The sequence below is a fragment of the Diceros bicornis genome, chromosome 35, assembly GCF_020826845.1.
Source record: "Diceros bicornis minor isolate mBicDic1 chromosome 35, mDicBic1.mat.cur, whole genome shotgun sequence".
Lineage (NCBI taxonomy): Eukaryota > Metazoa > Chordata > Mammalia > Perissodactyla > Rhinocerotidae > Diceros > Diceros bicornis.
Genome location: NC_080774.1, coordinates 14,369,389 through 14,390,757, shown reverse-complemented (window position 1 = coordinate 14,390,757; position 21,369 = coordinate 14,369,389). Strand labels below are relative to the sequence as shown.

The 21,369-nt window shown below is 42.5% G+C and overlaps 1 protein-coding gene across 2 annotated transcripts in view; it reads left to right on the top strand.

Annotated features, from left to right (window-relative positions):
• The first annotated feature begins 1,226 nt into the window (after window positions 1-1,226).
• FBXO21 (F-box protein 21) overlaps window positions 1,227-21,369 on the top strand; it is a 38,007-nt gene continuing 17,864 nt past the window's right edge. For both annotated transcript variants that reach the window (XM_058531514.1, XM_058531513.1), the window contains exons 1-9: window positions 1,227-1,465; window positions 2,337-2,472; window positions 4,324-4,418; window positions 10,746-10,867; window positions 13,417-13,563; window positions 13,860-13,996; window positions 15,208-15,344; window positions 19,046-19,225; window positions 20,543-20,675. In XM_058531514.1, the coding sequence (XP_058387497.1) occupies window positions 1,227-1,465; window positions 2,337-2,472; window positions 4,324-4,418; window positions 10,746-10,867; window positions 13,417-13,563; window positions 13,860-13,996; window positions 15,208-15,344; window positions 19,046-19,225; window positions 20,543-20,675 (1,326 nt within the window). The remainder of the gene's footprint in view (window positions 1,466-2,336; window positions 2,473-4,323; window positions 4,419-10,745; window positions 10,868-13,416; window positions 13,564-13,859; window positions 13,997-15,207; window positions 15,345-19,045; window positions 19,226-20,542; window positions 20,676-21,369) is intronic.

Genomic DNA, 21,369 nt, shown 5'->3' with positions numbered 1-21,369 from the left:
TACAAGATTGCAAAATGTTGGGAAGGAGCCATATCTGGTGCTGGGGGCTGGGGTGAGGGAAGGGAGGGCATCTGGGGAGGTTAAGCTAAGGCCTGGAGGAAGAGGAGGAGCAGCTGGAAGGAGGGCATGCTGGCACAAAGCACATTCCAGGCAGTGGGAATAGTATACATGTGAGGGACAGAAGCACCAGGAAAGAGACCAGCCTGGCTGGGGCGTGGCTAGTGAGGGAGAAAATGGCCTCAAAGAGGCAAGGAGAGGCAGACAGGAGTCTTTCCCTTTGCAACAATGTTAGAGATTTCAGATTTATTTCTAAGGGCCATAGGGATCCATGGATGGCTTAACACCATCCATTGACAATAACTTTACTTGTTCAACTCTTTCAGGGCATTCTGATTTCCAAGTTGGGAGGACACTTTATTGCGCCTCCATGTACTGACAACAGATTGTTCTATACCTGTGTGTCCCCCTAATTGGACTTTGAGCTCCTGGGAGGCAAGGGCACCATCTCACTCACCTCTGTCCCCCCAGGGCAGACAGCACAGGGCTTGGCACTGAACTGGGCTTAAATATGTATATATAGAAGAGGCCCCACTCACACCTGTGTGGTAACTCCTGCTTTGAGGGTTCAGATCCAGGCTCTACCACTTGTTGTCTCTGTGACTTTGAACCAGTGACTTCCACCTTTATGAGCCTTGTTTTCCTTATCTGTAGAATGGTATAATTGTGGTACCTATCCTAGAGGACTCAAATGAGGAGTCCCTGAAGAACGTATGTAAAGTGCTTCGCACCGCACCCACTCAAGAATATTGTGTGTTGTTATTACAGTCAAGCAGAAGTCAAGCGGATCTGGATTAGAATCTAAGACAAGGGACTCTGAGCAAGTCTGTTCATCTTCCTGAGCCTCAGTTTCCCCATCTGTAACCTGGGGAGAGAAACAGTGCACCGGCTTCTTGGGAAGGTCCGAGGAGCTCATGCACAGGAAGCGCTCAGCCCACACGAGAAAGATGGATGCTACCCCGGCTCCCGGCCCACAGCGCAGTTCTTTTCCAAAACGCATTTCCTTCCCTTGGCGGCGGCGCAGTCCTGGAGCGCGACCCGGGAGGAGGGGGCGTGGCCACGGACGTGGGCGGGGCGATGTCGCGCCCGCCCCTCGGGCCGGTGGGCGGGGCGAAGCGGGGCGCCCCGGCGTGTGCGTGCGCGCGCGGCGGCCCAGGTACGCGGACAAGATGGCGGCGGCAGCGGGCGAGAGCGCGATGGACGTGGTGCCGGCGCTGGCGGAGGAGGCCGCGCCGGAGGCGGCGGGCCTCAGCTGCCTCGTCAACCTGCCGGGCGAGGTGCTGGAGTACATCCTGTGCAGCGGCTCGCTGACGGCCGCCGACATCGGCCGCGTCTCCAGCACCTGCCGGCGGCTGCGCGAGCTGTGCCAGAGTAGCGGGAAGGTGTGGAAGGAGCAGTTCCGGGTGAGGTGAGCCAGCGCCCCGCTGCCCGAGCCCCCGCTCTGCGCCCCCCGGGCCCGGGCCCGGCCGGCCGGCGCCGCTGCCCCTCCCCGCGCGAGGACCCCACCCCCGTCGCCCACCCCGGACCGCTTCCCGCGGACCGACAGACAAAGGCCTCCAGGCCGCCGGCCCCTCGGGTCCACGCCGCGCGGACCCTCCGGTGCCCAAATTGCGCATCGGGGGGCGCCCAGCCGCCGGGCCCTCCCTGAGGGATGACGACGGTAGTGCCACGGCTCACCCAGCCCGCGCGCTTCTTTTGTGCCCGACTCTGTGCTAGGATGTTTACATGGATCCGGTGATGCGCTGAGCCTCAGCCCTGGAGGCAGCGGGCGCAGCATCCCCGGGTTGTTGGCCGAGAGCACAGATTTCCGTGGGGGACCCGGCATAAAATCTGGCCCTGGCACACTCGCCGTATGACCTTGTGGGTAGCGGCTTCCCTTTTTTGAGCCTCGTTCGTCGACTTGGAACGGTGATCCTGAGACCCACCTTTGTGGTTATTAAACCAGAAGATGTGTAGGGAGCATTTGCACAGGGCCCGGCTCTTGGGAGGCGCGCAATAAATGTTAACTGTCATTGTCATCGCTATTACTGTTGCTACGACTGTCCCCATTTTATAGATGGGGAGTGGAGACGCAGCATTCCTTTTGCGACGCCAAGGTCACACCGTGAGCGAGTGCGTGCGTGCCGGATGGAGAGCTGAACTAGGTCCACCGCCGGGGGCCCTCTGACCACTAAACCGTACCGCTTTCCCTGTTTTCCAAGGCTGCCTTTGATTCGTGTCTGTCTGCCCGCCTGCCTTTGAGTCTCTCTGAAGCTGAGGGGGTGTTTCTCTCCTTGTAGGTGGCCTTCCCTTATGAAACACTACAGCCCCACCGACTACGTCAATTGGTTGGAGGAGTATAAAGTTCGGCAAAAAGCTGGGTTAGAAGCCCGGAAGATTGTAGCCTCCTTCTCAAAGAGGTTCTTTTCAGAGCACGTAAGGATCTGTTGATGTAGCTCTACGCTTCTGCCTGGTAGTGGTGTCTGCGTCTGGGTCTGGAGCGTTAGCTCATCCAGCGCTTTTTGATATCTCCCTTTTCAGTGCTCTCACAATCCCTTACTCACTTAGACGGCTGCAAGAGTCATTGTGTCCTTTTCCTCCTCTCCGACAACATGAAGCCATTTGTCCCTGCCAGCTTGAGTTTACTAAAGCCAGAGAGAGAATGGGGGTGGAAAGGGAGGCAGGGACCTGCAACACAATGTGAAGGGAATTCAGATCAGCGTTATTTCTTTGCAAGTGGGTTAAACGTATTTTTTGCAATCTCCACGTGATTTGGGGGATCATCAGTGATTGAACACTACAAATTTCACCCCGTTGTTTTCCCAGAACGTTTGACAAAGTTAATATGGTTCTTCTCTCTGGCTTTGCAAGTTTTAACCAGTAGTAAACTGCATTGTTTGTTAAGGTAACAGGATTAAAAGCTATCTGTAAATCAGAAGTATTACTCCCTCAATTAAAATGTTTTGCATTCATTATCCTGATAAGTTTGTTTTTTTAATATTGCTGAAATGCATGGGGTTTTTTTTGGTTTTTTTCCTTCCACAGAGTCTCTCACAGCAGTTTCTGTATCCGATCCTGATTCTCAACTTTTTGTAACTCTGGAAAATAGAAAAAATATTTTAAATTTGTTTCACATTAGGGATCTAGAAATAGAGCCAATCTGATGTATTTTACTATCCTGGTTTACTGAAGATAAATCTCTGTTTTCTAATTTTAATTACTATTACTTAACGGAATTCATACATTTGAAGTATTTTCCAGGCTTTTCAAGTTTTGAAAGGGAAAATTTGAACTTGGGACAAATTTGACCTTATTCCCCTATGGAGAATAAAACTAGATATTTCCTAGAGTGGTTCATTTCTATAAATAAATGTTTGTTAATGTTAGAAGGGACAAAATTACGTTCAACTTTGGATAAGCTGGCTAAAGCATTCATAATCACAGATTTTAAATACTGGTTAAATGTGTTTGTACCCACATATATTTGGGTGCTAAATATGTTTGATGCCCTTGGTCATGGGCTACTGGTTTGCAGCCTCTACTTCTAGTCCAGCTGGTTTTATGTGCATTTTTAACAGCCTGTGCCTTTGTCTAATAATGATGAATTGTTGTGTTTTTTCCTTAGCTCCCTCTTTCCCTGTACCACTGCCTAATTAGAAGTATGTCAAGGACTTTGAATGTAGCAAGAGTATACTTAAGATTGATCTGTGGGCGGGTGATTACTTTGGCTCAGGACCCTTGTATTCCTGTGTTCTCTGCGTGCACATAGGTTGATGTGAAATTTCCTGGCTACTTTCAAAAAGAAAAGTGGGAGAAGTAATAGAATTTTAAACCAAGGGGACCTAAAAGCCGATTGGTACCACCACCTCAATTTACAGAGGAGAAAACATGCCCAGTGGGTTGAATTGCCAAAAGCACTAGACTTCTCTCTCTGCCCTCCTCTCCTCGTGGAGTGCAGTGTAGACTGCACAAGATAGTTATTGTGAATTAGGAGATTTTGTATTTCTAGTTATTTTTTCAGAGCTATTTTTCTTCACATTAGAACTCTTGAGTTAGCAGTTTCAGAAATTCCAGTCTATGAAAATATAACTCATTTGCAACTAGCAAGATCTGAACAAATTGTTACTTTGCATGTTACTTTCTAACCATCCTGGGTGGTGCAAGATAGTGCACTTATTTCATTCCATGAAAATAAGCATCTTTGTTTGCAACTCAGTTTTGTGTAAGAGAGTGGCAATGACATTATTCCTTTTTATTGAGGCCTGTTTGTATATGTCTTCTTCATAGGTCCCTTGTAACGGTTTTAGTGACATTGAGAATCTTGAGGGACCAGAGATATTTTTTGAGGATGAACTGGTGTGTATCCTAAATATGGAAGGAAGGTAAGCCATAGTTTTAGCAGAGATTTTGTTTGTTTGTTTGTTTTAGTAATAACCCCAGAATGAATTGCTATAATTTGTATGTGGCTGAACCATAGGACTTGCATTTCCAAATGTTTCATGTGTTATTGTAGTTATATTTTTGAAAAAGTCTGTGTAAATTAGATAAGTACACTGAGACAGTGGAATTTAAAGAAACTGTGCAGAAATTCTTTTGGAAAGAACAGAGAATTAGTATTTAGTCCTACTGTGGGTTAAATACCCTGCTCCGGGCACATGTGTCTATTACATTGTTTGGGTAATATAAACCATCCCTCCACCTACCACCACCAAATTTGCCTGTCGTGAATTGAATCTTTTTTTTTTTTTTAAATAATTTTATAGGCATGTCTTAATTTGATGGATGATTTTTTACTATTTCTGAATTTTGGTAAGAAGTAATCTTACTTTGGCCGAGAACAGTATGGATACTTGGTTGAGCCTTTCTTTTATCTTTCCTAATCAAGAAGAATCTATTATCTCTTGGTTGTTGCTTAAAATTTTTTATTCCTTATATTTTCTGCTTTGAAGGTTAATTTCCAGTTTAACTAAAAAATGACTTGGCTTCCAGCCTAACTTATCTAGGGAAAAGATTTTCTGATCTAAAAGTTCTGGAAACGTTTACTAGTGATGGAAGATAAGAATGCTAGTTTAGCATCTTCCTTAAGAGAGATCATTGTGAAATATCTCACAAACAAGGTGTAAGATATTTTGCTTGTTGTTTTTAAGGGGGTTTAGGAGAGAAATATCTATCAGTGGAACAACCGTAGGGGAGAGGTAAGATGTGTCACTATTCTAGGCCTTGGATAAGTTCAGTACACAGGTCATTTTTCCGTTTCTATTTTGGTTTATCTATAAATGATTTGAAGTATGATCTAATAGTCAGTATTGTGCAGCCTTAAAAATAAAAGCTGACCTGTCTTTTTTGCATATATACACATATACTTTTAAGTACATAAATGTAATATCATACATACTGAGTTTATTGGTTGTTTTAGTTTTGATTTGATGTTTAGTGCAGACTGTTTTTTTCTTGCTTATGTTATTTTTGCCTTCCTCTCTACTCCATTTGTATTGGCTTTCCCTGCCCCCACCCCTGTAATTCATGGTGACAACCTAGGTTGTAGTCTTGCATACTAATATACACTGATATATGTGAGGATGGAGGGGATCATTATTTCACGAAATTGTGATCATAAAATAGGTACTTTTCTGTGTCTTTTTTTCTCATTCAAATTTACCTTATGAAAATCTATCCTAATCAAGGGGTAAAAAATCCAGTTCACTTTTTTTGATGGCTGCGTACTGTTTTGTAGTATATCCTATAATTTATTTAATCATCCCTCTATTGGTGGGTAACCACTTTCTTCTCCATTTTGTGTTACTGTGGAAGGTGATGTTTCTAGTGGTTTCATTTCTAAATGGATTCCTTGGAATAGGTTTCCTAGGTCAGAGTGTAGAACGTTATTGAAAAACCTAAAATAAGATAGAGCATGTTCTTGTATGGGAAGACTTACCATCACAAAAATGTCAGTTCTTCTGAAATTAATACATAGACCTAGTGCCATTCCAGTTAGGATCAAAAAAGAGTTATGGGACAAGAAAGCTTTTTGGTGTTTTATTGGATAATATTGTCGTAAAATATATACAGAAGAATAAATTCACAAGAAGAGCCAGAAAAAACAATTTGTTAATGATTGCAATGGGAAACTTGCGTCACTAGATAATAGAACATATAAAGCTACCTGTAATGAAAACAATACAATGTTTAAGTAAAAGTAGATAGCCACATCAGTGGCAAAGAGTAATTCAGAAATGTGTCCCAGCTATAAAAGATAATTGAATATATTTAAACTTGGAGGGAAAAAGGTGGTACATCAATTATTTAATGAGTGGTCCTGGGCATAACTGAATTTCCATCTAGGAGAAAGTAAAACTTACGTCATATCCAGCAATTAAGTTCCAAAAGAGTAAAGAACCTAAATTTAAAAATGATCACCATGAAAATCCCTCGAGGAAAAGGAGACTTCATGTACAGTCTAGGGAGACCTCCTTAACCAAGGCTGATAATACAAAAGCAATAAAAGAATATAGACAAGTGACTTTGCAATAAAAAAATAAACTTCTGTATGACCAAAGAAACCATAAACAAAGTCAGTAGGGTTCTTAAAATTTCTAAGAAGAAATCAAAAAATGTACAAAGAATAGGAGGATGACATTCAGAGAAGAGCAAATCCAAGTGTCTGGCAATCATGTAAAAAGACCTTTAAATTCACTCTCAAAGAAATGTTAAATAACAATGAAATATTGCTTTTGTACTTACCAGATTAGCGAAAAAGACTGATTATGTACAGCCAGTAAAAATATATATTGTTATAGTCTTTTTAGAAGTAATGATCATAAATGTTACCCCTTGACCTGATGTGTATATTTTGAGCCTAAAATAGGGTTGATTTTAAATGACAGAGAATACTCTCACATTTGTAAATATTTTGGAATACCAATTTCCATGAAGGACCCTATTCGTATTCATTCGTGGCAGTGCTTGTTGTTTGGATGTGGAAAGCATAGGAAGGAAGAAGGGTAGTTTCTGCAAACACTAAAGTTCCAGCCCCTGGATATTTGAAAACAATTTGCATTTATGTTGTTCTGTGCAGTCTTTATTAAAAAGACTACATTCCACAATAAAGATTTGAAACAACATAGTACAAGAGTATACACTGTACCTGAGAAAATTCGCCCAGAATGACCAACACTGACACATATTTCACTAAAACTGTTGGATTTTAGAAAAGTCCTTTGGGCATCCAAACAAAAAAGATGAAGTCACTTATAAGGGAAAGAAAATCAGAATATCAGACTTTTCAACAGCAATGCTCTATGCCAGAGAGAAAAAGAGTAACATATATAAGATACTCAAGGATTGAAAATGTCAGCCAAGGATTTTTATATCCAGCCAAACTGACTTCCAAGTAAAAAGGCTGCAGACAAACTTATCTTACAAGAACTCGGGGACTTTCAAACCCTTCCCAAGAAATGAGCTAGAAAATGAGCTTCAAACAACCAAAATAATCAGAGAGACTGACGTAAGGACTAGTGTGAACATTAAATATGCATTTACTTATAGAGTTAAATCCAGATGCCAGTTCATAGGATAGAAGGTAGTGTATGTAATAGCCATAAGCCCTGACAATGTAGGTACACTACAACTGTTTAAAAAAATGAGCAGAGAATGGAGGAGAACATAAGCAAAATATTTAGCTGTTTTCGAGTAATCATCAAGATGATGAGAATATTGGTCTTGTTATCCTGAGGCCGAGGCGGGTGGGGGTGGGGTGAGAGAGAGAGAGAATGAGATGTACAATAAAGCAAATGAGTAATTATGTTACTGGAGAAGCAGGATTCTTCTGGAAGAAAAAAGATATAGATTTAAAATAGAATAAGGTAAAAATTATTGTTCTGAATTTGAATTAGAAGTGTCAGTATGAACTCATGAGATAGCTTATATTTAAATATATGTAGAGGTGTGTGTGTATGTGTGTGTGCACACATATATACACTAGACTTACTATCTCTGTCCACTGAAAAGGTCTAGAAACAATAACAACTTAGTAGGAATGATCATCCCTAGTACCCAGGTTGTGGTCTTGGTATACCATTACCTCTCAGAAGAAGCCAGGGTTTTTGGAGAAATGGCTGATTCTAGGTCCAATACAGGAGCTGTAAAAGATGAGCCTGGAGCATCTTGGAAGCCTGGAACCAGATAGCAAGAACAGTAACAACACTTCATGTCAGAAGCATTCAGGGGCCAACATGAAGAGGCTTCCATTGACCAAAGATGTGACGATTGGAGCATCAGTATGGATAATAAATAGAATGGATTGAAACACATCAAATATATTTAGCTCCGTGAGTTCATAATAATATTTAACAACAACTAATAGGTCACCTTTGGAGGATAATAAGAACCCAAATTATTATTTTGAAAAATAATAAAGGAAAGAAATGAGCATTTACCCTGCTTTTATAATATACTATGCCATTGGGGGACCAAATAGTAGATATGGGCAAATTATTCTTTATAGGAGTATGCCAGCTAATAAATGAAGAACAGATGGTTGAATTAGAATATCACTACTTTGTAACCTCTAATGAATTAACAGACCTGGTCATTGTGTAGCAGTGGCTGCTAACATCACAAAAAGAAACAATCAAGGTATGGTTGCCTCCTGATGGAAGAACTTGTTACCACCTGTGAAGTAGTCTTGTCAAATAAATGGAATCCAAATCTGATCAAGCCTCTACATCCAATTTACAGGAAACTCAGAAGACAGAAGAACATGTTAAACTACACCATATGGATGCAATCAACAAATTCCAGACTGTGGGAAACTACAGGTCAAACAACCAGGTTTCTTCAACAAAAAAAATGCAAGGGGAAAAAAGATGGCGGGCGATCCTGTAGGATAAGAAACTTAAAAGACATTGAAACAAACTAGAGTGTTTAGGGATACACATTTGGCAAAAACTATAGAGAAAAGCAAGGTGATGACCATAGAGGCATGGATTTGATTATTGAGAGGGGAGGAGAGGGCCCATGGAGGGCTTCTGGGGTGTCTGCAAAGTTCTGTTTCTTGGCCTGAGTGGTAGATATAAGGGTGTTTGCCTTATAATAGTTCATTAAGCTACTCATTTGTTTCATGTGATTTTCTAGATTGATATATATTTTACAGCTCAAAGGTTAAAAAGTGGTAAAACCTAGCTCTGATGATTTTCATTTACTATCTGGAGAGTGAGAGTCCTTTGTTTCTTTATGAAGTCAGACAGATAAGTTGATCACTCTCCTGCTTCCCTTGACCCCTGTGTGTATTTGGGAGATCTGGTGAAGAATTTCATTCACTCAACAAGTATCTGTTGAGCATCTACCATGTGCCCCACACTATTATAGGCAGTGGGGATACAACAGTGAACAAGACAGAAAGCTCTGCCTTCACGGAGCTTACACTCTAGTGGGGAAATAGGCGCTAAACAAAGTAAGATATTGATTACATTAGACAATGAGAAACACTATAGAGAAATGTGTGTCAGGGAAGAGGGTGAGGGAGGGGTGGTGGGAGAAAGCCATACTCAAAGGAACATGTGAATCAAAACCTGAAAGGAGATGAGGGCACAGATTGCAGATCTCCAGGGAAAGAACGTTCCGGGCACAAGGAACTGCAAGTACTAAGGCCTAAGGGCAGCACTAGCCAGGCGATGAAGGAACAGCAGGGGAGCCAGCATGACTGGGGACTGGCCTGAGGAGGGAAATAGTAGGAATTGAGGTCAGAGAGGTAATGGGGCGAGAGTTTAAAGGCCTTTTTAGGTCGTCATTCGGACTTGGGCTTTTACTTCGAGCAAGGTGGAAAACCGTCGGAGAATTTGGAGCAGAGAATTGTTGTGCTGTGATGTAACGTGTTAGCTAGAGCACTCTGGCTGCTCCACTGAGCATAGACTATGAAGGGCGAGCTTCAAAGCGGGAAGCTTAGTGAGGAGGATGCTGCTATGGTACAGACAAAAGACGGTGGTGCCTTAGAGGAGTTAGTGAGAAGCGTTCACATTTCGGATATATTTTGAATATAAAAGTGGCAGCATTGGCAGATGGATTGAATGTGGCTCATGAGAGAAAGCAGGGAGTCAAGGATGCCTCCAGGGTTTCTGGCCTGACTGGAATGATGCGGTTGCCATTATCTGAGAGAGGATGACTCTGCGAGGGGAAGAAAGTTGAGGTGCTCACCAGATACCCAAGTGGGGAGGAGGAGTCGCAGTTGGATATGTAGGTCTGGAGTTTAGGGGCGACATCTGTTCTGGAAAATAGATTGGGAGTTGTCAGTATGGGTGCTGTTGGAAACCAGGAGACTGGATGAGGTCACATAGCAGTGAGGGGAGCAAGAAGCAGCACATGCCAAGGGGCCAGCGCAGGGTTCCAGACGCCTCAGCCATGTCTCCGGAGACTCATCCAGGTCCCCTAACTTTTCAGGTTTCTTTTCTATTTCCTTTTAGTGAATCTGAAGCCAAACAGATAACTGTTTCTTGAATTTCAGCACGACTAATTTAGTGTTGGATTACAAGTGCAAAGTCCTAAATTGTGCTGTCTGCTCCATGATAATAAGTTCTCTATGATCGTGAGCCAATCATATTTTTCTTGTGAAGTAGACTCTTTACATGGTATGATTAGTGTGAAGTGAAAAATAGATAACTGGAAGTTTTAGTATCTTAATTATTATTGACTTATTGTTTGTTTGTTTTTTCCAGAAAAGCTTTAACCTGGAAATACTACGCAAAAAAAATTCTTTACTACCTACGACAACAGAAAATTTTAAATAATCTTAAGGCTTTTCTTCAGCAGCCTGATGACTATGAATCATATCTTGAAGGTGAGACTTGAACAACATTTCAATATGCAGCTAAGCTGTCTTTCAGAGCCGTAGTGGAAACTGTCCCTGATGAGAAAGCAGTGGAAAAGTAAACTGTGCTGCCTGGGCTTCTGAAGGTTGGGCTAAAGGGTCTGATCAATTAGGTAGGCAAAACTATTAAATTTAGAGCTGAGATTTTGTCAGAATCTTTAGCCGTCAGCTGAAGAGACAGTGTTTTCTAAAGATGCACCATAAGTTCAAAGCATGGAGGCTGATATTTTAACTAATGAGGTTAGTTCCCTGTTTTTCTAAGCTTTACAGCATCATTTCAAATCAGGAATAGATTTGTCTAGTTTTGTCTTCGTATGACCCCAAGCAAATCCCTTGACCTCTGGTTGACGTTTAATGAGGACGCAATGTTCTTACAGATCAGTGAGTGCTCGTCCATAGTGAGAAGTGAGTAGAAAGAAATCAAGTGGACAGGCAAGATGAAGGGAATAACTTTCTGTTCCGACTAAGTTGAACAAGAACAAAATGTGACTTTATTTTTTTTTTTAACTATTTTAAATTCCTAGCATATTACACAGTCACTCCCATAGTTTATGGTTGTGAAATACAGATAGGACCGTTCACTTTCGTTCCCTGCTCTCAGTGATTTACGCAAGTCATTTTTTTTTTCCTTTCCAATGTTTCTCATTGTCTTGTCTCCATTCTGTTACTGTTCTTGTGCGGGCTGTCACCACCTCTCCCAACAATAGCTTTCTAAGTAATACTTGCTTCCTGAGCATCACCCCCTCCTGCCCTCAAGTCAACCAACGTACCAGTGCCAGTCCAGTCTGAAACCCCACCTGTTTTCAGCACTCTATGTGAGCCTGCAAAGTGGCCAGCTGATTGCCTCTTTTGTTAAATCTCTGCCTGCTGCTCAATGCCCTCCATAATTCAGCCCTGTCCCTAAATCCAAGCCTTTCCTCGTTACTCTCCAAAATGTTCCACTTGCTCCAGCTGGGCTGTTGTCCTCACTGGCACCCTACAGATACCCTACTTCACATCCTCGTTCGTGGTATCCCTTTTCCTTAGAATTCCTTCTTAAATCCTACTCACCCTCCTAGGTTCAGTTCAGGTTTCATTTCCGTTAAGTTTCTCTGACTATTGCAACACTTGCAGGTTTTACTCCCCTCAGAACTAAGACAGTAGCGCTGACTGTATTGCGTTGTTTCTGTTTCATGTGTACAAGTTGTTTCTCCAACTAGTCACTCAGTTTGCTGTGTTCCTCGTCCTTATGTTGCCATCATTCCACAATGCCTAGTGCAGATTCTTGTTGATTGTGTGAAAGTGTTATCCAAAAGGAAATGAAAAATCTGTTTCCGTTCACGAAAATAAAATATCCTCGCCACCCTGGAATCGTCTCACATGCATACTGGAGTTGAAAGTCATCCTCCTGTTTGTTCCACAGTCGAGAATAATTTGACAAGCTTTATATTCTGTAGCTTTTTTATGAAAACAAGTGCTTCTTTTTCGTCTTCTAAATATGAAGTAATATTATAATTTTCAAATAACCCTTCCAAATCAGCACTGTAGGCGTTGGGAAGCCTTTGAGGTTTTTAAGTAGTTGAGTGAGTGGAATTTGGCTCTGGATTTTGGTACTTGGTGACTGAGTAGAATAATCTGATGCCGTTGATGAAGTCTAGGAATCATAGCAATAGGGTGGAACAGAATTCCTTCAGCTGCAGGTGGAGAAGCTCGGTTCCCAGGAGACCCAGGAGCAATTGACCCCCATGTTGACCCCCATGCAGCTGCTTTCGGCTCCTTAGGGTATGGGTAGGGCATCAAGATCCTGAACTGGTTTGAGATTCTTGAATTTAAAATGACTCTATGGCTTCCCAAGTGAAAATGTCCTGTAACCACATAATGAAGTTAGCCCTTCCGTCTCTGGTTAAAGAATTCCCTAAGGCCGTGAAGAGTGGTGATCTTTAAGAGACAGTGTCTCCAGTGTGCTTTGTACAGGCTTTTAGTTGCAGGCTCCCTGAGGGTAACTGTTTCTCTAGTTTGAAAGTACAGTTACCTCCAAAGTCCACTGACTGGTTCTCCTTTGAGAGGTACATTCGTGGAAAGGCATATCTGTCAGTGAGGGCTTTCAACTGTTTTTTTTTTTAAGTAAAGGAACTATCTTATACCATTAAGTGTTTGGAGTTGTTGGATTTTGAACTACAAGAGAATTAGGGAGAGAGAAGTAGCTTGAAAAGATCGCCTTGAGAGCATTTATTTCTCTCTGCAGTAGACTATGGAAATATGCCATGTGTCATGCAGTTTGCAGTTTTTTGAGTCCATGACCTCTGAGAGAGGTTTGGTTTATTTAAAAAAAAAAAAAATAGTGAAATCTGTGCTCCTTTGTTGTGAGGATGTTTGTTGCTCCTTCTCAGTGTTTTGGCAGCAAGGCCTGGCATCCAGGATACAAAGCTTATCTGGTGGGATGGTGGAAAGAGCTATGGCCCAGGTGTCTGGGGTAAATGAGAAACTGATAAGAAAGGGTAAAAATAGGGCTTTATTGAATAATTGGTGTTTGTTTTCAGGTGCCGTGTATATTGACCAGTACTGCAACCCACTCTCCGACATCAGCCTCAGAGACATCCAGGCCCAGATCGACAGCATCGTAGAGCTGGTTTGCAAAACCCTCCGAGGCATAAACAGCCGACACCCTAGCTTGGCCTTCAAGGCAGGTGTGGAATTGCTTTGGATCCAGCTGTATTTGTGCAGGAACCTAGAGTAATTGGTTAATTTGGGAAATCCTACAGTGTGTTCCCATTATGTCACGAAAAAGTGACTAAGGACTCAATCATGTGTTCACCTGGATAATGTAAAAGACTTTGAATACATATTCTTTTCTCCACGTGGTTTGGCAACACCTGATGAATATTGTTAGGCCTTGCCAGTGTCTGCATGTTATGAGTTATTCGGGACCCTGGTCACAACCTTATCTGTGCTTGTGTCCTCAGAGTAGATCTCTGTGTTTCAGGTGAATCCTCCATGATAATGGAAATAGAACTCCAGAGCCAGGTGCTGGATGCCATGAACTATGTCCTTTATGACCAGCTGAAGTTCAAGGGGAACCGAATGGATTACTATAATGCCCTAAACTTATACATGCACCAGGTAAATGTGGATATCTTAAAAAATAATAACGTGTGTTTAAGCTCATCTCTGATAAACCGTATGTTTTTTGAAAGCAAATACTGTGATCTTTTCATCTCTCAATGCCCGGTGAAACTCATTTTTGCCTCTACTATAAGGATATTGCTGTGGGTTTTATGTGTTTTACCACGAAGTATCCTCTGTATGAAAACCCTTGAGAGAAATTCCTGACTAGAAATAGGTCTTTGTCTGACTCTGTTTGGTCAGTTTGTATCTTATGAACACTAACTGTGAAACTAAACGGGTCTTTCTTTTTGCACTGGCCTCCTGGAAGGTCGGAGGCAATCGGGCCAGCCGTGTCATTGATCCTTAGTTTTTTGTTTGTTTGTTTGTTTTTGAGGAAGATTAGCCCTGAGCTAACATCTGTTGCCAATCCTCCTCTTTTTTGCTGAGGAAGACTGGCCCTGGGCTAACATCCGTGCCCATCTTCCTCTACTTTATATGGGACGCTGCAACAGCATGGCTTGATAAGCGGTGCATAGGTGTGCGCCTGCGATCTGAACCCATGAACCCTGGGCCACTGAAGCAGAGCGCACAGACTTGACTGCTACGCCACATCAGGCTGGCCCCGATCCTTAGTTTTCATTTTCTTCCCTCTTGGCCCATTTTCATATCTGTTTTTTTTGCTCTATATGCTACTTGTATTTTCTTTTGTCATACGTTACATACTTTCCTTGAAATGGCCTTCAGTTCTTTCTGGAAGAAGGAGGGCCTAAAAATCACAGGTCTGCATACTTTTTCTATAAAAGGCCGGAGAGTAAATTATTTTGGCTTTGTAGGCCATATGCTCTCTGTCCTGACTGCTCAGTTCTGCTGCTGTAATGTGAAAGGAGGCACAGACAGTTCAAAACAAATGAATGTGGCTGTGTTCCAATAAAACTATATATATGGACGTGGAGATTTGAATTTAATATAATTTTCATGTGTCACAAAATAGTATTTTTTTTACTGTGTTTTTAAACATTAAAAAAATGTTAAAACTCTTTTTATGCATGCCATACAAAAACAAGTGGTGGCTCAGCTTCAGCCCGTGAACTGTGGTTTGCAGCCCCCAGATGTAAATGCAGACAAGCCTGGCATCATGCCTGGCACAGCAGGAGCCTCATAAGGTGTGCTGAGGGAGTGAGAAGGCACGGTCATCTCTGTGAAGCTGAAGCATTCTTCTCTTGTAGGTTTTGATCCGCAGAACAGGAATCCCGATCAGCATGTCTCTGCTCTACTTGACAGTTGCCCGGCAGCTGGGGGTCCCACTGGAGCCTGTCAACTTCCCCAGTCACTTCTTATTGAGGTGGTGCCAAGGTGCAGAAGGGTGAGCCATCTGTGACTCGTGCTGATTTCCACTGTGCTGAGCGGGGGGTAACGAAACTGAGGTCAAGAAGACTAGGGTGGTGATGAAACTGTGTTTCTCAGCTGTATCAGTGTCAGTATTCTGGTTGTGGAACAAGGGCACTCTGGATCTTTCTGTATTATATCTCACAACTGCATGTGAATCTACAGTTATCTCAAAGTAAGAAGTTTAATTTTGAAGAATAGGACTAAGGAGTTCAAGGTCTTATGTGGATCTCAAAGTCTCTTTGTTCCAAAGCAGATCAGATCAAAGTGTTCTTAAAGAAACTCTTAGTTTCCAGTCTTCCATGAAATCTCCCTCTCCCTCCCTCCTCACACAAGAGGAGGGGAGAAAGGGGGAGAGAGAACAGGGTAACCAATTTCTTCATTCGTGTGCAAAGCAAATATTCGAGTTCTCATCATCAATGGCGCTTCTTATAGGCCACGTTGGTGACTGATGTGCATTTTGTAAAGCAGGTTGATGAGTTCTATTTTGTTCTCTTTTTTAAACTTGGTGTCCTAGTGGGCATAAAGCTCCTTTTCAGCTGTAGCCTAGCTTTTCTGAAAGAAATGGTTCATCAAATAGGTAGAAATATCTTCTCGTTGAATGTGCCATTTAGAGGAAAAAGAGACAAAATTATTTAATTATATCCTGTTCTTTGAAACCCCTTCCTGATGGCTAACTGTGATGCTCTTGGGTGACATGATGAGCAGTCTAAAAAAAGTCCCTGAGCTTTGAAGTCAGACTGGCTTTAAACCTCGGGTTCCTCTGAGCCTCAGTTTTTTCCTCTGCAAAATGGGGCTGATGTTTTGCATCAAGTGGTTTGGAGGATTAAATGACATCAGTGCTGTACACACCTAGTAGAGTTTCTGATGCGTAGGTAGAAAAAAAGTATGGCTGGTCTCTGTATTTCTACCTCCTGGTATAGGAAATAAAACATACGTAGAGTTGGAGCCTCCTGGGCGTTCTTCCTTATCCCTTTATCTCTCCTCTCCTCTCCAGAGGTAACCACCAGTTAATTTGAAAGTATTTATTATTTCCATGCAAATTTTTACAGTTTATTACATATATGTGTTTCTTTAAATAATGTGTCCAGGCTTCCCTTGTTTTCCAAGTATAATCTATTCCTAAAAATGTATTGGATGGTTTCTTTTTTGGATAGCAGGCACCGATTTTCCATTATTTTAAATGGGAAAAATGCTTTTTCAGCTCATTCCCTTTCCCTAAGTTTTTTGTGTGCCATCAAGTCGGCTTCAAGTCCTGGTGACCCTGTGGATGAGTGATGTCCACAGTCTTTTGTCCTCAACATCCTTACTCAACTTCTGTGGACTCGTGTCTCTGGCTTCCTTTGTGGAGTCAATCCATCTCATATTTGGTCTTCCTCTTTCCCCAAATATCTCTGAAATATTCTTAAATGCCCATATAATGATCCGCCAAGGATTTCTGCATGATATAAAGCATTTAAAACACCAATTACCGTATTATTTACCCCAGTAACCCCTTGTTGAGTACATTTCTGTGTGGTAACAGTGTCATTTTTCCTTTTTAGGCTACAATGAACATACAGTACAGGGCAAACAAACAATGAAATCATTTGTTAGCACCCCAGGCACTTGGCAGAAACAAACACTGAGACCTATAAAGGGCTCTGCCCTCAGGGACAGGCAGGGAAGATGTGGGCGAGTGCACACTCGTGACCCAGCAGCTGGGCTGCGGGCCTTCGCGTCCTCGCTTGTATGTGCCCGCACCGGGATCGTGTTGTCTTCATTACTGTAGCTTCACCATTTGTCCTCATGGTGAGACCCCCGTGGGGTTCTTCAAAACGGCCTTGGCTGTTCTTGGCCTTTGGCTCTTCTGTAGATTCAGAATCGGTTTATCAGTTTCCTTCAAAACTCCGTATGGATATTGATGGGCACCAGAGCTTACTTTAGAATGGACTCATAGATTAATAGGAGGAATGTTGCCAGTGTTTCACTGCTGACTCTTTCTGTCTGTGAACATGATATCTCCCTACACATGTAAATCTTCTTTAATGTCCTTAGAAAGATTTTATCGTCTTCTTCATCGGGCTCTTTGACGTCGTTAGATTTATTCCTTAGGTACCTTAAATTTTTGTTTCTATTGTAAATAGTAGCTTTTAAAATTATATTTTCTAAGTACTGATAGTGTACAGGGACATGGGTAGATCTTTAGATATAGGTCTGATAATCTGATAATTGCTGAATAAATTATTAGTGCTAATAATTTGTCAACTCTTGCCTTTTCTATGTAGGTAGTCATATTGCCTATGAATCGTGACAGTTGTGTTTCTTTATTTCTTTCTAGCCCTTAGATGTTTTTCTTTCTTTTACTTATGTTACTCTGCTGGCTAGGTCCTCCTGTACAAAGTTGGGTAGAAACAATGATAGCAGGCACCTCTGACTTGGGTGTGACTTCAAATGGAAGGCTTTTAAGATTTCACCATCAAGCATGATGTTTGGGGGCAGTACCTTATATTGGGATTATCAAAGCTGCCTTCTAAATTCCTAGTTTGCCAGGAGTTTATTAAGAAATAGGCATTGGATTTTTTTTTTTCCAAAATCTCTTTTCTGTGTCTACTAATAGGATCATATGGTTTTTCTCTTTTAGTCTGTATGTGCTGAAATAGATTTTTAAATGTCCAACTCTTCTTTCATTCTTGGGGTACATCTAACTTAATCATGTGGATTTTTTAAAATACATTGCTATATTTGATTTGCTTATGTTTTATTTAGGATTTTTGCCTGCAGATTTGTGTGTATATGTGTGGTTCTCCTAGACTCATAAAAAGAATTGAAGAGCATTCCTTGTTTCTGGAACATTTGTATATGTCTTGCTAAAGGTGGGCTATTAATATGATTAGAGGAAGAAATCTGACTGGGCTTTTTAGCACCTAAGAGAAAATCTCTTAGGTGATTTGCGGTGGGCATAAGATCAAAGTGAAACAGTTGCTCAAGAAAAAAAAAAACTACCACTGAAACAAAGACTCTCCTAAACCCCTCAGGAGTCCTCCTAGAGTGTACTGGGTAATGCCGTGAGAGCTTGTTTCATGTACTGCCTCCCACCGCTCTGCTTACTCGAGAGCATGGTTCACAGACAACAGTTCCGTGGGAGGAGTGACATGCTATAATCCAGGGACACAGCTCTCTTTGGTCTGGGGCAGGGTCCCAGCCTGAGGCCATGGTGGGCTCAGCAGATCTGTGACCACCTGAATGGGTCTCCAGAACCCAGGGCAGAATACCTGTGGTTCAAGGTGCCATGACTTTCATCATAGCCTCAAGGGGCCCAGGATCCACAGACATTAACTACTGCTGATCTGTGGAATTAATCTGTGGAATGCCTCAGGCATTCCGTAAGTATTTTCTCAACCAAACTTCTGATGGATGTCCCTGGCAATGAGTTTTAAGATTAATCTCCCAAAAAAACTGTATTAGATGGTACATTTCAGCGCTGTTCCTTAAATATCAGTGTATTGCGGTCTTAACACAGTAGAGCATGTACAAAGCGTCCGAGTTTAAACTTGAGACAAGACCTTGATATTTTAAGTAGAAATGCTACTGTGTTAACATTTAGTCTCTGATTTGAGCTACTTATCGGGGGTTTTAAAGATTGACTTGTTCAGCTCTAATCTGAGATTTGGCTGACTACACGTGCTCTTTGGCTAGGGCGACTCTGGACATCTTTGACTACATCTACATAGATGCCTTTGGGAAAGGCAAGCAGCTGACGGTGAAAGAATGTGAATACTTGATCGGCCAGCATGTGACCGCAGCGCTATATGGGGTGGTCAACGTAAAGAAGGTGTTACAGCGAATGGTGGGAAACCTTTTAAGCCTGGGAAAGCGGTAAGGTTTCCTTGGTTTTCCAGTACTTGTGCGAGGGCATGTCTTGGGAGGCTCAGATGGCCTTACAGAGCCTTGTATGTAATGAGCCTCCCTGGGATACAGCAGAGCACTGGATGCTGTGTGGCACAGGTGGGGTGTCTACACTGTCTGCCCACCACGGAGGAAGATGGTTCCCATGACACGGTGCTATCCAGATTTAAGATGTGCTGAGTGACTTTTCTCTGATATCTTTGCGGTGGACTTGGACAAGTCCTGCTTATAAATACTGAAAGCATTCTCCTGTAACAAGAATATCTGAGACTGGCACAGATTATTTTTGGGGGGCAGGCTATTCTCATGTCCAAGTGCTTAGTCATCTTTTAATTTTTACCTTTCTATCACTTCGATAAGAAAACATGTAAAAGTATGAAACTCTTGCTTCTGAGTCCAAGGAAATTTGTCTTACAGGGAAACTAGAAAGTTGTACATTGTTAATAGTTTTCTGCCTAGTAACAGAATTCTTTTTGTTTAATAGACTTTATTTTTTAGAATAGTTTTAGGTTCACAGCAAAACTGAGCAGAAAGTACAGAGTCGCCATTTACCCCCGCCCCCCACACCTGCACAGCCTTCCCCATCATCAACATCCCCCACCAAAGGGTACATGTGTTACGGTTGGCGAACCTACGTTCGCACGTCATTGTCACTCAAAGTCCACGGTGCACATTCGGGTTCACTCTTGGAGTAGTACATTCTTTGGGCTTTGACAAATATATGATGACATGTATCCACCATTACAGTAACACATAGAACAGGTTCCCTGCCCGAAAAGTCCTCTGTGCTCCACCTATTCAGAATTCATTTTTAATTATGTCCAGTGTTATTGAGGTGACTACATAATGAATACACTTAGGATTTTAATTTAGTGCCCATCACCAAAGTGGGGTACAAAATTTATATTTCCTGTGTATTTTTTTTTATTAAGAGCATTGTAGGGGTCCAGCCTGGTGGCATAGTGGTCAGATTCGCGCACTCTGCTCCGGTGGCCCAGGGTTCATGGGTTCGGATCCCTGGCGTGGACCTACATACTGCTCATCAAGCCACGCTCTGGCGGCATCCCACATAGGAAAAATAGAGGAAGATTGGCATAGATGTTAGCTCAGGGACAATCTTCCTCACCAAAAAAAAGAGAGCGTTGTAACTGTTAGCTGAACAGAGAAGTATCAGAATCAGAAAACGTGTGGGATTTGTCTCAGTTACTTTTAAAACCTGGGCCTTGAACAAGAGGGTCTTAGCTCAGAAACAGGCAGGGTAAGACACAGATTTCTTACCCCTCCTAGGGAAGGCATCGACCAGTCGTACCAGCTCCTGAGAGACTCGTTGGATCTGTACCTGGCAATGTACCCGGACCAGGTGCAGCTTCTCCTCCTTCAAGCCCGGCTCTACTTCCACCTGGGAATCTGGCCAGAGAAGGTAATTATTTTACTTTGATGCTTTGCACTTGCCTTAGAGAGGGAAATCCCAGCTTGAAAGGAGGCTCTTACAAGTTTATCCTTGTATTAACATGGGGGATAAACACAAATTTATTCAAAGTCTCCCTATCTCGACCCATCAATGATATTTTTTTGTCTCCTTTATTCTAATAAAAAATTGGTTATATTGCCGAAGAGTTCTCTTTGTGGTCAGCGCCTTAAACTCCCAGAACAAGAAGGCCTATGCCACCACTCACCCACTGGTGCCCCACAGGTGTGTTTTCCCCACGTCACCCTGACTCAGCAGGGGGAAGCATGACTTTAAATGGTCACCCTCCAGCTATGCTGTTAGTGACTCCGTTGACCATACATAAATACCTCTGCTTGACATGGGAAAATTAAGTCTTAGGGGTGTTCAGGTCCAGCTGCTGGACTAGTTAAGGACTGGTTACGTCTCTGAGAACTGTTGGATTTGGTGCTGTTCCACTTGCATTCCTCAGCGGCCCCTGTGGCCTGCAGCAAGCACTTTCAGAAGGCTGCCATGTTTGAGGTCAGAGCTGCTCCTCAGCGAGCCGTGGGTGCGGCAGGTGTGGAAGTCCAGTAGTGTGTCACATGCAGGAGCAGTGGCGCGGTTCCGTCATGCACTTGCTTTTCCATGGGAATATGTTAATAACCATTTTGTGTGTTTAGAACAG